This window comes from Papilio xuthus, unplaced genomic scaffold, assembly GCF_000836235.2.
Source record: "Papilio xuthus unplaced genomic scaffold, Pxut_1.1 DF827679.1, whole genome shotgun sequence".
NCBI classification, from domain to species: Eukaryota; Metazoa; Arthropoda; class Insecta; order Lepidoptera; family Papilionidae; genus Papilio; species Papilio xuthus.
In genome coordinates, this window is record NW_013530970.1 from 3,479,909 (window position 1) to 3,498,633 (window position 18,725).

Consider the following 18,725-nt stretch of genomic DNA (forward strand, 5'->3'; position numbering starts at 1 on the left):
GGTAAAGTATTATAGAAAAGAAAAATACAATGTAAATATAATATTCGCATCAGATTAAAGGTAAAGCTGTAAATTTACCTACATGATGTTGGCCAAGCATACAAGGTGAAAGTAGACATGGTTGGAAAGCTGAGAGTAAAATTATCTTACGGGAATGAGGTTATTATGAAGTATGTGATAAGGTGACAACGTACCTACCTACTATAAGTAGATACAGAGAGGTAAAAAACGCAATTATTCTTACTAATGACAGATTAAAAATAAATTGAAAACAATTCTTCTCGATTTTTTTTCCTAATTTTAGGTAAATTCTAATACATATTTTTCAAATTACTTATAATGCAATACTATCACATTTTATTGGCAACAAGTTCTAATTATAGACACGTGAGCGCTCGCTTATCAATACTGTGCGAGCGAGACTTCCCATTATGGAATAAACGCGTCTCTTTCGAAACGGGAACAACGCGCTGCTCGGACGTCATCGCGTGATATCGTACTCGTTCGGCGATCGTTCCTCAGTACATGCGTCAACTTTCTTCCGTACAGTTCGTTGCGCGCATGCGCGAACTATGTCAAACGTCTGTCTGTAATTTTCACTATTCCTCATAACCTCATCACTCACCTCCATAAATATTTTTTCTATTAAATTCATTTAATTAAATAACGTTAAAAATGGCAACGGAATATACGCTTTTAGAAAAATGCGGAATAGCTTTCCTAGTGGCAATAATATTGTTCGCAATTCATCAATTATGCCGATTAATTTATGTGTGCTACCTGGGTCCACCCATGAAACGTGTGGATTTCTCATCGATGGGCCAATGGGCCGGTGAGTAATTTGTTTATATTTTAATTTAATTAAAATGTTAACCACGTAAGAGTTGAAAGTTATTGAACTTGTGTCACATTGTTGTATTAATTTGATATCGATTTTATATTGATTACGATATGAGTTAGCATCTGTTATTCTGTATTCATATTGTTTTTATTCGTTTTAGAAAATATTTGAATTTATATGTCATGTCATTTCAAAAAAAGTCCCCAGGAGCGCTGCCGCTGTACCTTGCAGAAATTCTCAGTGCACTATTGATTTTTCAGAGAGTTTGACCTTGACCTTCCCGCTTCGAAACGCGTGGAAAAATCATGTTGCTCTCTTGTTTTCCAAAGAGAAATCACAGTGATATTAACATGCTTTTGTACAGGTGCTTTGGAAATGTAAACGAAAGATAAACATACAAATATATTTGGGTATGCTGGGCATATGGTTTTATGAATAGCAATTATCGGGAGGAAATTAGTTACCATGACCTTATTGAAGATCTCAGTTTTCTAAACAAAACAAACACCCGTTGCAAATGGCGGCTAAAGCCTTTGCCTATTTTATAATCAACCAGAAATAAGTTCTAAAAATATTTTGGAATTATGCAATATTAGTAGGTATTTTGGAATTTGTTTTATCCCATACATTCGATTCTGCTTGCGTATATTTTCTAATATTATTGCTATTGATTTAAATACAATAATTTTCGATGGAATATTGATATCTACCTATGAGGGGGACAACAAAAGAAATGCAGATTTGCAATTACATACAGGATTAATCGTTATAACGACGGCTTTCCGAGGACGCAGTAACATCTCCTCGAACGTTTAAATATAATAGGTACCTGCATATCTAAGTAATATGTTTCGTAAGTTAGAAGCAAGCAAGAATTGTTATCCATTGAATTGCTTTCTTTTTACGTAGTTTTCCTGTACTGATGGTTGAAACTTCTCTTTACATCTCGTATAGTGTGTCTTCATTTTGTTTGGTCCAAAGAGATGTGAATTGATCCATTGTAGTCATAAAATAGGCTTCGCTAAGTTTTTTTACCTGGATTCGAGCATTTTTTTTTAATTTATATTTTGAATGAAATTAAATTATATCAACTCACTTGGACCTGTTGAATGATGTGTGTATTTGAAGGTGGACTTGGTAAATGGAATGATAACCTAGATAAGAGAGGGTCATAGATGCACATATCAACGAACGACCGGCGAAATCATGTGGCCGCTTGCTTTTCGCCACCTTATGATTAAAAAAATTACATTAGTTGAAATATTATTCAGTCACTTCGTTCATCGCATCACCTATTCAATTTCTTTTATTGATAAGATGTCGACATTGCTCTCTTTGTGGTATTGATAGTGGATACTTGACTTAGGCAAAACATAGTCCAATTGCTCAATGTAAAATAGAAAAATAAAACAAATAACGGTTGTTTACTGTTTGAATGTAATGTAAATATCGGTACAGATAAAAAATAATATCGCAAAACCTGACTGGCGACATTTAAAAGCTCAAATAAAACCGTAAAAAGTAAAAATATAAAATAATTGTCTACAATTAATAACATACTATTATTCAGTTAATAAGTGGTAATATAAAATGAAAAATATTTTTTAATAATAAGGATAATCCGAGGTTATATTTTATATTGTCTGCATGTAGTTTTTTTTTTTTATAAAACAATATATCTAAAATACGGAAAGTCAAGTTCATGCCGATTATATTGTTGCTTGCTGATGATGAGAATTTTTTTAAATTTAAATTTATACTAAAAAAAATATCAGTGGAGCTTAACCATCGGATCGCTTATGTCAGAACTGTCGAGGAAACGGTTTTATTCAATCTTACTTCATACTAATATTATAAATGCGAATGTTTAGATGGATGTTTTGTTTAAAGGTATCTCTAGAACGGCTGAACGGATCTCGATGAAATTTGATATATATAGAACATAGTCTGGAAGAACACATAGGCTACTAATTATGTTTTTTTTAATACCGCGTGGACACAATCGCTGCCGACAGCTGGTAAAGACTTTTATTGTCACTGACCAATTGTAAAATTTATAAGTTTATGATTCAACTAGGCAACACATGATAATGAACGTAAAATAGTTTTTTGTCCTGTTTCTATTTTAATTATGTACGGAAATAATTATAAGCGTTAAAGCATTAAGCATATGCGAATAAATCTTAATAATATTATAAATGCGAATATTTGAATGGATGAATGTTTGTTACAAGGTATCTAGATCTCTATCTAGATTTAGAATGGCTTCATGGATCTTGTTGAAATTTGGCATAGATGTACAACATAGTCGGGAATATTTTTTTTTACTTTTCACGGACGGAGTCGCTGGCGACGGGTAGTTTAAAGTTAGTAAAAATTTAATGTAGTAATAATCTATTTTATGCGTACTCTTTTTTTAATTAGCATAAAGCGTTTAATAAAAAACGCTGTATAGTTTTGGTCACTTTTAATTTCTTCCTGGATTGAGTCGTAACAAGGCTGCATTTGCACTTTACGATATAAGTATTGAAGTTGTTTACCATTACCGGAAAAATATTGTAGCAGTTCACCTCGTTATATGACGATGTCATTTACATCAGCCTGTATAATGTTTATGTCAGTTTTGCACATTACAGGCTGTAGGTTCGTCCGCGCGGAATTAAAAAAAATTCCATGTAGCAATGTTATAATTTTTATGCCGATCAAATCTTATTTATATTTATAAATGCGAAAGTATAAATGGTTGTGGTTTGGGAGTTTGAACCTATATAATCGATCGAACCAATAGGAATTGTTTTTGATGCTATGGACGCAATTGGAACAATGTTCTTGTTAGGCTTACCGGCCTATAGATCTGTAGGCCAATAAGGTCATCGGGAAACATCGAAACAGTTATCAGTGTATGGAATTTGATAGATTAATATCTGAAATGGCGCATAGGCTTGCTAAGTTTTTTTTTTAATACGCGCGGATTAAGTTGCGGGCAAAGGCTCGTATAATTCTTCCATGTTTATTAAACCATTTACTTTATTTGCCTTGCTCTAAGAGCAAGACTGATTTTGTTACATGGCATTCAAGGCGTAAATACCACAATCCAGTTGTGTGGGTATTTGTTGCAAACATTAATTACAAGTTCTTAAGATCCTTAATTACACGGAAGTTAAAAAAGATATAATACGTTTACATTACAAGGTTAGTTAATTTATTCTTTAGTTTTAATATTATTTCACATGAATATTCAAATTCACATGTGCTTGCACGTGGCAAGCTTTAAAACTGCATATTTCGATATGTTGTTTACGTTTTCAATATTGTACAGTCAGCTGCATAAATATGTATACATTTAAACAGCTTCAATAATTAGTATACACCTTCGGTTTAAAAATGAGGTCAGTACGCGCTCATCAGATGCTTCCGACTATGATTACAAGTTATTGACGCATTCGTGCATACGTATTTTTCAAACAGAAGATCCATAAAAGTTTCTGAAGTTTTGGTTATGTATACATATTTATGGAGCTGACTGTACAGCAGAGTGTCAACATAAGAAGTATAATAGCACATATTTTGTATAACAATTTAAGGCCATTTTTAGTTGCAGAATATATTTAGTACAATGACTTTGCCTAGTCCATTTCTCTATAATCAAAGAGTCAGTCTGGCTTGTATGTGTTTCTGAAATTCATTACTAGTTATCACGGTTATTTTAGCTCTATTCATATGTTCGTTGATTTTTTGAGCTTGACTTTTGCTCACCAATAAAATTAATAGTAATTTTTGAATATTTTATCAATAATCCAACAATTTTATCTATGATTTATTCACGATTTCAAGGCTTTAAACAATACAAACATATTTTTAAAGCATTATTTCCTTTAAAGCGACAATCAATATCGTGATGTTAAAAAATGTTTGTCATCAGTAAAAAAACGTGACCTACAATTTTTTTTCGGTCGTTGACATTAACACGTAGACAATACCGGCTGTAGTTACCTACATATGTAGAAAAAAAAACCTTTTTCAACAGTTTTGATATTATAATAGAGACGACACGCTTTTTCCGAGACCTATTGACCGATATTGTAATTATTGTTAGCATTAAATTAATATTAACATAATTTTCTTTGTAACTAATACCGTATTGTTAAAGTTAATCTTACTAATATTATAAATACGATTGTGTGGATCGATGGCTGAGTGGATGAATGTTTGTTTGAAGTTATCTCCAGAATGGTTGCATGGATCTTGCTGAAATTTAGCATAGATGTAGAACATAGCCTGAAAGAAAACCTAGGCAACTAATTTTTAATTCAGCTCGGATAGAATCGCAGGCGATAGTTAGTTTTTCAATAAAAGTTTAACATTCACAATAGATGAGTGATCTACGTTAACTGTATTATAAAATGACATCGTATTACAAAGTGTCATGGTTTATTTTGCGTTGACAAGTTAGCCGTGTTTACCATTAACGGTGCTTCATGGCAACGTAACTTTCACCTTCATACAGCCAAGTTCAAGGAAAACTAGTCTTCGGTCATATAAATACAAGGCCGTTTATTCCTTGTACAATTCATACGGAAGTTAAACACGTGTAGAATTTACGGAAACTTTTATAAATCTTTTCTTTACTTTTATTAAATTATTTTCACGTCTTTTTCGATTTGGGTCAATTCGAAAAATGTCAATTCCAACTTTGGTCGACAGTATTATGTTAGTTATTTTTTATTTGTAACTTACGGTTGCCCGCGTCTTCGTCTTTTTACCACAATGTTTATAATGTTTTGGTTAACTTTACTATGAAAATATTACTCTTTAAGATTTGGGTTTCGGAATAGTAATTTCTATTTATTTCTAGATGCGTTTCAAATTTTACGATATTACATATAGACAATTTTATTTTATTATGTTTCTTATGTTTGCATACTCTTCAAAATTATATGTCTTTTATTTATGTATTAGGAAATCCGAAGTTCGAGTGACATCATTTGGATAAGGTCGTTGACCTTCCTTAAGAGGAGACAAAGAATAATTTAAGTAAATAATTTTATTTGCACTTTATAAAAGGCATGTGATGTGATAAATGATTTATTGCACTTGTCGATTTTCCCAGTAAAACTATATATTAGAAATATTTTCTTCACGTTTATATTCTGTTACAAAAAAAAACTTGAATATGTTTTATATTTTTAATATCATTAGATATAAACAATTTAATCGTTGTCATTTCGAGATAGTATCAAAAGTAAATAGAAAGGTTATTATGATTTCACTCATATGCTAAATAACATAGTATGCTTGAAACCAGTTAAATCCGGTATCTAGTAAAATGACAACATGCAATATAAATATCGTGTCACGTTTGATAAAAGTAAAATGGTGACTTTGTGAATTGTATCGATGGATTTAAATGTGATCGGATCCAGTGACGCGCTTCGGTGCGATTGGAAATGAATTAAAAATGATTGCTTTGAAATGTTTGGGATATCAAATTTAGTGTGGCGTAGTTTAACACGTACTAGCTGTCACACCTACTCCGTGCGTATGGAATAAAAAAAAACTTAATAAGTAGCATATATGTTCATCAAGATCCGTTGAGCCGTTCCAGAGATACCTTCTAAAACATCCAACTATCCATTCATCATCAGCTCACTATAGGTCCCCACCGAGGGGCTCGTAGCTACTCTAATTTAAGGGTGATTAGGCCATAGTCAACCACGCTGGCCTAGTGCGGGTTGGTTGACTTCACACATATCTTTGAATTTCTTCTCAAACATCGTGTGCAGGTTGCATCACGATGTTTTCCTTCACCGTAAGAACGTCGGATAAATGTACATATGTAAATCGGAAATCGAAAAACACATTTTTACATGGCGGGATTCGAACCCAGGACCTGCAGATTGCAAGTCAAGTGCTTGACCACTGAGCCACCGACGCTCTACCACTTACATTTCTAATAATAATTAAAAACTTTCGTATTTATAATATTAGTCATATAAGTAAGAAATATCCAAAGTTCTTATAAAATGGTCGTGGTTTTTATGTCGATATTATAAAATGAAATGGTTTTTTGATTTAATATTTTCCGACATTGCTTGATCACGGTAGTGTAAAAAAACGATTTTCTAGAATGAAGGAAAATAATTGAAAATCAATAAAGCTTTTTCCCAAAGTTACGTGAGGCATTGAAAATGTTATTTTCTGAGTTATATGTAACCTACATATAAAGTTATAAGAGCATTGTTAAAATGTAGGCTCATAAAAAACATTATTTCAAATGAAAAGTTTCCACGTGGGGTAAACTTACATACGAGTTTCCTCGTTGCAGTATTCTTGTAGTCGCACCAATCATCGTTCAGCTTCCCAACTCGTTAACAGTTGGCAACGAGGAAATGTAGCTCTACTTTACCCCGAGGGGTTTGCTTCACTTTGACTTTTATTTTATTTGCACCAGGGTTATCGACGTGTTTCTAAACTCCCCTTTGAGTGTTCCCTGAACGATATATTAAGTACGTGCTTTAGAAATTCACCTTTATTTGTATCGTTTGAGTTACAAACAAGAGGTGAATTTCTAAAGCACTTGCTTGATATGCAATCGTTGTTACGAAGTATGTTTTTTTAAAGGAAATTTTATTCCAAACTTATACAAAATTCGTCCGAATGTACGTGAGTGACTAGCCGTTTTTATATAAGTTTACTAGCTGTCACCCGCGACTCCGTCCGCGTGGATATATAAAAAGACTTAATATATAGATAAGTTAAATTAAAATCACCTCTTCAAGGTATAAATTCGAAAAAAAAAGAATAAATAGTATCCTATGTCCGTCTCCTGGCTTTAAACTACCTCTTCGCCAATTTTCAACCATATCTGTAAAGCCGTTCTTGATTTATAAATAGTGTAACTAACACGACTTTCTTTTATATATAGATTATAATGTCTCACGAAAGTTTGAATAATTTAAATTGTATTCTGCGATATAATTTAGAGATACACACTAAAGTATGAGTTTTAATATTCGACTGTCGAAAAATAGACAATTCTAAAGATTGTTTGGATGTATTTTCACTTTTATAGTATTTTTTGGGGAATGAATCTATATTCCTTTTTATTTGTTCCTTAAAACCATTATAAGGGTGCGTCGTCATTAAATTTCAAATATGTATTTGAAAAAGTCGTATATTTCTCAAATGACGTAATAATATCCTGGAACAGACCATTCACGTGTCAGCTTAATGTGTCAACACCTTTAGAATTGTTCGCTTCGCATTTTCACGTGCCTCTTCGGGCCATTAAAACTCCAGTAAATTACTTGCTTTGATCTTAAGTAAATACTGCAAAGCGTCTCGACTATGTAAGGAATTTCATTAAATTTTGGATCTTCACTTTATTTTGAATAATGTTACCTTTTTAACAACATGGCTTTCATAATGTGCAATATATTTCTCGTTGGAATTTCGTCAAAGGGATGGAGTAGAGTAAAGCCGTCTACACACCTTGAGCAGGTTAGCGGAGTCTTTAAAATACTACGGTCAGTCACTGTGGCTGTGTGACTCAGGTTTTTATGACGTAGTCGTTAGTTGTTCTTTTTCATATTACATTATTCACTAGTAATTTAAGTATTCATGTAGTCTTAAAAACTTAAAAAATAAAATAAAAAAATAGGTCAAGTAATATGGGTATGTTCCCTTATGTGCATAAAGAAACAATATTTATAAAAAATTATATACCTACGTTGATTAAATACGCTGCGGAGGAAAAAATACTAATGATGTATATTAAATGACCTTTGACACACAATCTATACGTGATCTTTAACCACAAATATCTTGTTATTAAAGACAACTGTCGCCCGCGACTCCGTCCGCGTGGAATGAAAAAAAAAACTTCATTAGTTCCCCGTAGTAATTCGAATATTTCACACCTTTAAAACCTTCCCTAGACCTGCACGAACGAACATTTCAAGACCAAGATAAGATAAAAATAAATATAAAAAACCGTTCTCGAGATTTAGCGAGACTAACGAACAGCAAATGATATATGCTATAGTAAAAACTATTACAAAATATATTTGCTCCATAAAATAATAAATAAATGTAAAAAAGAATTTAAGATACGTTAATAATCGTTCTAAGTTATAAACTAAGACCAATTCCAAAATAATTATTTAATTTGTAATTAAATAATTGTTGTAATGTAAATTAATTAATATTTAATTTGGTGTGTCATAAGTTCACAAGATTTTTTATAATAAGAGTTATTATATCTGTCTTTTGTTTCAGTGGTTACCGGATGTACTGATGGCATTGGAAAGCAGTACGCTCATGAGGTATGTAGTTAACTTTTTTATATTTTAATTAGTTGTCTCCCGCGAATCCGTCCGCGCAGATTAAAAAAAAACATAATTAGTAGCCTATCTGTTCTTCCAGGCTATGTTCTGTATGCCAAATTTCAGCGAGATCCGTAAAGCTGTTCTGGAGATACCTTCTAACAACATTCGCATTTATAATATTAGTAAGATAATACAATATTTATCGAAATAACAATGTAAACCAGTCAACAAAATAGATTTAGTTAGTAGAATTAATTTATTTTTAAATTCAGAGCGTACGGAGTAACGGGCGACAGCTAGTTAATAATAATCTTGCACATCTAGTGTTTTAATTAATAATATTCTTTAAAAGTCAACAAGTTTTTTTTATATATTACATATGCTATAATAATATTTACATATGCTTAAGTAGACTTTCGTATTTAAGCCTATTTCCTACTAATTTAAAAGGTTGTTGTTATTCAAGGTTTTTTAATTAAATAACCATTTATGCATGCCTTTTTTAATGTGTACGTATATGTTGACATATAAGATTGTCGTGACACAATGTTAGTTACCATACTACTCTTTGATTTTGATTTTTATGATTTTTTTATGTATATTAAGTAGATCTGTGAATCAGCTACTATCTTAATCCCCTACGGACGGAGTTGCGGGCTACAGCTAGTATTCGTATAATATTTGCGTAATGGGCCCTTGAATTACAGATAAAAATCTAATATGAGGGATTACACAAAATTAGTCCATTATCATTCAAATAAACATTAATATATAAAACGTACAAGTAGAAAGCATTAATGCAAGAGTTTAACAATAAACTGTCTAAGGAAATTATTAACATCCCCATTATCCTAAAGATCTTGTAAAACTAATGGATTACTTCTTAAAATTCTTTTTTAATAAAAATAATATCTTTTTACCTTTTTACACGTTAATACTTTTACTAACCATTTATGACTAGACTCAGCAATTTGTACGCATGAAAAAATATAAAACGGAACCGTCCAAGAAATTATATTTGCACATCATCTGAAAAGTAATTATAGAATAGCTGAGCGAAAGGCCTTTGAGATTTTCCTTTGAGAGCGGGAACATCATCAAGGGACCTTTTAACTGACACAGGTTTCATAAATATTCAAAGCGTTTGAGTTACGTGCCCACCGCAACTTATTTATTCAATATAATATTTAATAAACATTTACCGAAGTAAAAAGACTCTCATATCTTTCGTGCAATCAAATCTTGAGAAAAAACGAACATACTATATAACCGAACAACAACCTGCACATATCTGAAAAGAATTTCAAAGATATGTGTGAAGTCAACCAACCCGCACTTGGCCAGCGTGGTTGACTATGGCATAACAACGATTAACTTAGGGTAGGCTCCGAGCCCCTCGGTGGGGACGTATAGTGAGCTGATGATGATGATGATATAACCGAACTAGCTGTCGCCTGCAATTCCGTCCGCGAGGAGTTAAAAAAATTTAATAGTCTACCTCTATGCCAAGTTATACACGATATAACTCTCTATGGATCTCGTTCCATGCAGCTGTTTTGGAGATACCTTTAAACAAACACCCATCCATCCATCTAAACATTCGCATTTATATTAGTAAGATTAGTTGCACCTAGTGATTTCTTCCGTGTGGAATATTGCCTTTTAGTATTATTAAAATCAGTAATTTACTGGATAATAACTTTAACGAAGACATAGAAAATCCAATGTTTTCTTTGCAATAATAAATAAAATAATATTTGCTTCTAAATGCTGTATAAATTGCAAACAATAAATATTGAATATTATTAAACCAATACACCTTTGCTCCTTGTTAAACACGCTGTATAATATTGATCGAGCTATAATGTAAACAACGCTATTTTGCCTTTCCAGCAAATTTGAATACAATTCGTATTTAGATTTGTTTGTTCGTTTAATGGAGGCATGATGTGGCGATTTTTGTACCGTTTTCATACTTTACGATAGCCTTTGCCTTTTGCGTAAATAATTATATTTAAAGTGTTTTAATACGTAGTTTTTACTGCAGCACACAGAGACGTTTAATAGTAATATTTATCCTTAATCAACACTAACACAACTACACTTAAATACATTCTTATATATACCCCTATTCTTCCCTTCCATCCAAATACTGTCAAGTGTTATATTCACTATTTTCTTATTGATTTACTAATCTGCTTGTTAGTAGAGTTCCGTTATTTATCCTCAGAATATGACTTCAATAAAGTAGAGATAATATTTCAATATAAAACTTTGATATAATTGTGTGAAAATTTACAACCTTTATTCAACAAAGTCGTGAGGTTTCACAGACTAAACACAGGTATAAACATTTTTTTGTAATGATAATTTGAGGAATGACGATAGATGTAGATACTCGATGTGGAAACTCGAGGTGAAAGCGCATGTTTGTTTCAGCTGGCAAACCGCGGCTGCAAAATTGTACTGATCAGCCGCTCAATGGACAAACTACAGGCTACTGCTGAAGAACTTGGTAACTAAATACTAATTATTTGATAATTTCCACTTTTCATTTTTTAATAACACGATCAGTGCCAATAAGTTGCTAGTTCATTTTAAACAAAAGGCATTTATGGTTTTGGAAGACTTAAAATGTATAACATTATTGACCGTAAGGCTCTTGGTACACAGGGCAACGTAAATCTTGGAGACCCGGCGAGTTTAGTCTTTAAGTGACTAACGCAATACCATGTCACACCGAGAGTCGCTGACGTTTCTATCTGTCATTGCCAAAGACAGTTGTTTGAAACCTGTTTGCCATGATTGTTGTGAGAAAAGTCTCTTTTAAAGATAGCGGAGCAAATCTATAAATTTGACATGTAATTGCACTTCCTGTAATGATTAAATAGTCGACGCTATTCGACGATTCAACGTAGTTGACGGAACGCGAGACTCTATTCCCGCGACGCAACCATGCAATATTTTTCCCAACGGATTACGTTGGGTTATGTTCGAAGAGCCTTAAACATACTGTTTTATTTTACGACCGGTATATAGTGAATGAAGATTTGCTTAATTTTATTGTTATATTTATTTATTCATAAACTTTTTTCTCGTAGAAAAGACCTACGGCGTGACAACAAAGATCATACAAGCGGATTTCACCGAGGGCGAGGAAGTTTATGACAAAATTGAAAAAGAACTTGCAGACCTCGAGATTGGTACACTGATTAACAATGTGGGCACATCCTACACTTACCCGGAATTCTTCCTTGAAATACCCGATCTGTGAGCAAATAAGTTATTCACATTTACGTCTCTAGCACACACTGTCGCGAAAGCGAATACGTACCAAAGCGAACACTATTTACATATCGTATTTACAGTACATGGTTCGAATAGAGCAGGCGGTCACCTGATAGTGCGGACCGGCGGATCGGTTCGGATTGGCTTTCGCGGCTGTCTGCTTGTTTGATAATAACAATCAGTCGTTTCCTTGCATTTACAAAGGTGTCTTTGCCTAAACCGTAGATTCCACAGTCTAGATCCATACTGAATAAGATTTAATCATTTACTTTCATTCTCATTTTACTATTCCAATAAATTAAGTGTTACAGTGTATCGCTTAAGGGATGTAGCTTTCAAATATGAATAGTCGTTGAATTTTATAATCAGTATTTTCTTCGCTTTTAATCGTAATATCATAAATGCGAAAACGTTTAAATCTTCAATGCTTAAATTTTCCTATAAATCCTCACTACCTCATATATTAATATTTTTATTAAATTTAAAAAGAAAATCAACCGTTGAGAGTGCAAATGGAAGCAGTGCTGTAGGATATAGCACTCAAATAGCGCTGTGATAACAGTTCGTTAATACTCGACACTAGTATCCTCTTGCACCTGAAAGTTACACCGACGTGGAAATTTTTATAGAAAATATTTTCAAAGCCAGGTGGAGTATTTCCACCTTATAAGTGTTGGTGAATTGAATATTATTCGCGCTATCGTCGCCTTATTGAGCGAGCGTTATTTGTGGCGCTTCCCTTCCGATATTTCCAGCGCCTTACCTGCAATCTACTCTATCTTTACACCTTTGAGTCAAATAACAAATAATTTTAAAATGTTCTAGTAGTTGAGTGTGTTCAATTTTCCTTGTGGGATTAAACATTATAGAAGCCTTTAAGAATGTGCTTATTGTTTTAAATGTATTGTTTCATTGCTCATTTGTTTTGGGGTTCGTCATTATACTAGACAATAATATTTTAGTTAAACGATTAACTACAGGCGCCCTGAGTGAGATTTCTACATCGGCCTCTTATTTACCATGCCGCGTGAAGGGATTTAAAGCTTTAAATATGACTGTAGTTCGCAGACATGTGATCCTCTTTTTGCCTAGCGGCCCTGGGCGATCGCCTAATCGCGCCCTAACCTAAAGCCGGCCCTGTTAGTATTATTTATCCGTGATAATGCAAACATAATTGCTATTAATACAATTTAATAAAGCAAATAATAAGAATCTATTGTTGTACGCTAAGAGTGTAATCTCACAGTAAAGCATTACTAATAAAAGCAGGGATCTAATGATATGGGGTCATTACTTGGGTTACATTACAAATGTTAGGTATAGTTGATTATATTAATTAAAGTGGCTATCATCTCGGCATTACGAGACTACTGGGAGACGGATAGGCCCTAATTAAGATAGGACTTACCTACCGTACTTACTACTTAAACATTGTACTTTAGGGTCATAGTTGTTTAGCCGTGACATTTGCTTATCAACGTCAATTGAAGGTTCTCGAACACTTCAAATTCTTTTGTTTCATAATAATGATTTATTCAAATAGGAATTCGTTTATTTTTAATATTTTAAAATATTTTTTTAACACGTTGACGGACAGTAGGAACAAGCGAAGTTCGAAAATTGACACTATATGTTTTTGTGATTTTTAGAATGTTAGAAGTATAGTTTTACTCTTTCTGCTTAAATAAACTTAATTTTGATTAATTTAGTACCTTTAATTAGGTTGCGGCTATAACCGTCATGGCGCCAGCGGACTCTATACACTAAGTGATAGGACGATATATAACAGGTGAAATATGAACTTCAACCTAAAAAGATATTTTCAAAACACGACACTATGCTTCTACGTATACGCCAGTAAGTGCACATTTGTGCTGCTATAGCCGTAGTGTCTAAAAACGACCGTTTCGTTTTGGACGGCTATAGCAGTCATGCCACATTGTGAACTTCGCTTTGACGGCTATAGCCGCAATTGTCCGTCAACGTGTTAATAAAGGAGACGACACTAAATAATTAAAACTCATCATTTTTTTTTGGAATTCTTGAAATATTTACTTACACCCAGTTTATAGAAGTAAAACAAAAGTTGTAGTTATCTCGATGTTTTATATAATTCAGGATAATAAAATTAAGTTTTCAGACATCATCAGAGGTAGGCAGACACCCCGGAACTCTATTGGCGATTGCCAACCTCCACAATCGAGTTAACAGGAATTAACGCGACGTGTGTCGAGTCCCGTCGCCGCTGTTTTTTGTCGAAAATTGACCAGATCTTTGAATTTCTTTTATATCCATCAGGAATAAAACCGTGGATACCATAATGAAGACTAACTGCCTGCCTGTGACTCGTATGACCAGTATCGTGATGCCCGGAATGACGAAGCGAGGAAAGGGTGTGATTGTTAACATCGGTTCCGCGTCTTCCATGATCCCAAGCCCCCTGCTCACTGTATACGCTGCTTCTAAGGTAAGAATCCAACAGATTAAATCAAATATTTGCTCAAAACAATCGACGAACATTAGTTTTACGAGATTCCAAATAATAAAGTGAAATCCCACGAGTTTTAACGAGGTTCTCTAAAGAGAACAAATACTAAAGTAGACAATGTCTGTAGTAAAAAATACGTTAAGTTAATTTTTACAAAAAACAAAAGAAGGAAGGAGGAATATCAAATAAGACATCACGAGTTTTTGATTTCTGAACGGGTCCTGTAAATTTAATATAATTGGGTAAATGGAAAAGGGATAGTCCAAAAACCTCACGACATATCACTAAAAGAGGCATAGGGGTCAAACAGTTTCTAAAAAACATCACGTGATTTTTACTACGTGAAATAGATGACTTCTAAGGTTTTGGCCGAAGGTATTCTGAGTATTTTTGTAACCTCTTTGAAAAGCTTTTCACTAATATCACAATGACCAATACAGAATAGTTTATCTTTTGTTAGTGATCACTGGAAATTGGTCGTGAAAATTTTGATTTAAATAATCCTAGTTTTCGTTTTATGTGGCAACATACAAAAATCAGATACCAGATCTCTTTAGACCAGTAGCTTTATTAACTTCGTCGCCAAATTAGGTTACAGTGATATTTGAACTGGCCCTATTTATGTATTTTCATTGATTTGATCGTGTTATGAGAATACCTGTTTTATGCTTTAAAGTATAAAACTACCATTTCTTTGTCTATTTGATTACATGACTGGAATGGCTAATGGCAAATTCATTTGAGGTAAGAGATATGGGATGGTCTCTGTTGTGAATGCTTTCTGTAAAACCTTCCTACCTACCTTCCTCTTCGATGTCTTCTCTTTTAGTTTCGTGTTTATCGATGTTTACAGCCCTTTTAGGATGCGAAGGGCCTCAGTGTTCTCCAACGTAAGTATTACCAGTTAGTAAAATTATATTATTCCCTTGCAGGCTTACGTTGACAAGTTCTCCGAGGGTATTAATATGGAGTATAGCAAACATGGTATTATTGTACAATGCGTGTTACCCGGTTTCGTCTGCTCGAATATGTCAGGGATTCGTCGTAGCTCTTTCCTAGCACCAACCGCTAAACAATTTGTCAATTCCGCAATCAGACTGGTGGGAACGACAAGTCGCACAAATGGATATTTACCACACGCATTATTCGTGAAGACATTAAACACACTTTACGCGCTAACTGGACCCTTCGCGATCTGGCTTGTCACTCGATCTATGGAAAACAGCCGGAGAAAAGCATTGAAGAAGTATAAACAAAAATAATTCTATTAACTAAACGTATAGTGTTATAAGCAAAATATGATCTCTAATTGACCTTGTCTACGTTTGAAAAACAAAACACGATTGTATCAATTAGTATGACAAAGTATTTTACGCACACATTTTTAAGTTTCAGTAATTTTTTAAGCTTCCCTACCTCTAAAGGAAAATAACTGAATCCTTATAGGATCACTTTGTTGTCCGTCTGTCTGTCAAGATCCTTATTTAATGTTTATATCCTAGTAAATGAAAAGTAATTTTAAAGCAAAAATACCACTTTTATGTTTAAATTACATTAAAATGGTTCTTCTAAACTATCTTTTTTGTGTTAGTCAAAGTTGATTAGAGATCAGTTTTGTGGTACTAATAAATGTGTATTATATATTTCCTCTATATATAAAATAATACATATACATAACTTGTGTAGATCTTTGAAAAGCCGGAAATATTTTGCATTAAAATACGTCGATTTGATATCCTTTAATTTCTGTTATAATTAATTTATTTTGTTCTAAATAGTTTCCGCATTTTATTTCCGGATTAGATTTGAATTCTTTAAACATTTTCTCATTTAATTAATAAACATTATAATTTATATTAAAACGGCTAAATACGTAATTCGTCTGTTGCCGCCAACGGACAAATAAACGTGAGTGTTTAGCCGTTTTTATATAAGTTTATTATAATGTCTCACGAAAGTTTGAATAATTTAATAACATTCAAATTATTATTCAAAGTCATTTTTTAAAATAAAATACTATTGTACTCGGAAATCTCACGCGAAGCGTTCAAAGTTTACAATTTAAACCTTCAAGTCGATATTACACGACTAAATTATGTATGTCATGGTTTATACTACGATAACTTATTATTTTTACAAATATTTATAATAAAAAAAAACTTAAATACTACGAAAATCTAGTAAATTTTATCATCCATCTGTCGATTCATCAGGTTACTATACGTCCCCATTGTGGGGTTCGGAGTCTACCCTCATGGGTGACTACGCCTTAGCCAACTACGCTCTCCCAGTGCGGGTTGACTTCACAAATATCTTTGAATTTCTGCCCAGATATGTGCAGGTTGCATCACGATGTTTTCCTTCACAGTAAGAACGTCGGAATATATGTACATATGTCAATCGAAAATCGAAAAACACATTGGTACATGGTCGGATTCGAACCCAGGACCTATAGATTATAAGTCAAGTGCTTAACCCACTGAGCCACCGACGCTCTGTCTGTCAATTAATGAAACAAAAATGTTTAAAGGATTCAAATAATTATAAATAGTTTTTCTTTTTCCCGCAAAGCTTGAATAGCTGTTATAAATGTGTAGACGCATGCTTGGACTATCTCTATTGCATGAAATAATTCACTTTCTAATACCAAAGATGTTATTTTTTGTGTAAAAAGTGTAATTAATATCTAGTACATATAAGTTACAATTAAGCAGGCTGTGCTTATTCCTCGCATTTTTCCTATTTTTAAGTTTTCTACTTGGAGGATTAGGGGGGTGTTTGAACTAAGGTTTCAAGTTATCTGGAATTAGTTATAAAACTGCCAAAGTGGTTGTTTAGTTTTATTTTTAATGGAGTGATTTTTCAATTTTATAGCAGACTTTATTAAATAATTTAAGTTTTTAAGTAGAAAGGAAGTAGTAAAGGCCGTATTATAATTTATTTAAATGTTTTTTTTTAGTTTAATTTAATATCTTGCCTAATTTTGAGGTTTTTTCTTATTTTGCCATATAATTTGCGTAAGCATATATATGAATATTTTAATAAGTATATAATGACGTAATTAGAAATATGTTTCGGAAATTTTAAGCTCATCTATTTAAAAAAAATCAGTTAAATGTTTCAAACAATCTAAATGTATAACAAAAATGGCCATAGATATTGTAGATTAAAAAAAATATTTTCAATGTCAAGATTTCTATTAAAATAAAAGTCAGTTTCCACTAGCAAAATATAAGTAGAAAAACATATTGTTATCACATTTAATTCAAAAAGAATGAGTGAGATGACAATATGTTTTTAAATAACTTACTTTCATGACGTAATTTCGTTTATTAAAAGTAACATGGATGTGGATAATGAATAATTATGTAGATATTAAATATGCGCTGTCTTCATAAATATTTGGTATTGGAATTTGTGATTAAACACCTAGCACTTTGGTTGGTTTTAGAATAAGCTGGACTGGTTATTTGATAAGGATATGTCGACAGTGCATTAGTATGGGAATTGTAGAATAACAATGTAAAAAATAAAATGCTTTGGCAAATTTGTGTTTTATTCATTTTTATTATTTCGCTGAAAATATGCTTTATTTTTGTCACAATATAAACAAGGGTGTCTAAACGCTAAAATGTTGAGCATAAAAAAATAACTAACAAATGTAAAAACAAAGAACTAATTAAATTAAATGAATACATATAATTTTTATTATTATATTAAGATTGCATATCTTATGAACATATTCAATGCACATTTTAACAGTGGTAGAGCCCGCTTTAAC

General features: G+C 32.6%; 1 protein-coding gene across 1 annotated transcript; it reads left to right on the forward strand.

Moving 5' to 3' along the window:
• The first annotated feature begins 510 nt into the window (after nt 1-510).
• Nucleotides 511-18,502, forward strand: spidey (hydroxysteroid 17-beta dehydrogenase 12 spidey). Its single transcript, XM_013312355.1, has 6 exons — nt 511-832; nt 9,119-9,165; nt 11,608-11,683; nt 12,270-12,438; nt 14,755-14,923; nt 15,877-18,502. Exons 1-6 carry the CDS (start codon nt 676-678, stop codon nt 16,204-16,206), a joined length of 948 nt encoding a protein of 315 aa, XP_013167809.1. The 5' UTR covers nt 511-675; the 3' UTR covers nt 16,207-18,502.
• The last annotated feature ends 223 nt before the right edge of the window (nt 18,503-18,725 follow it).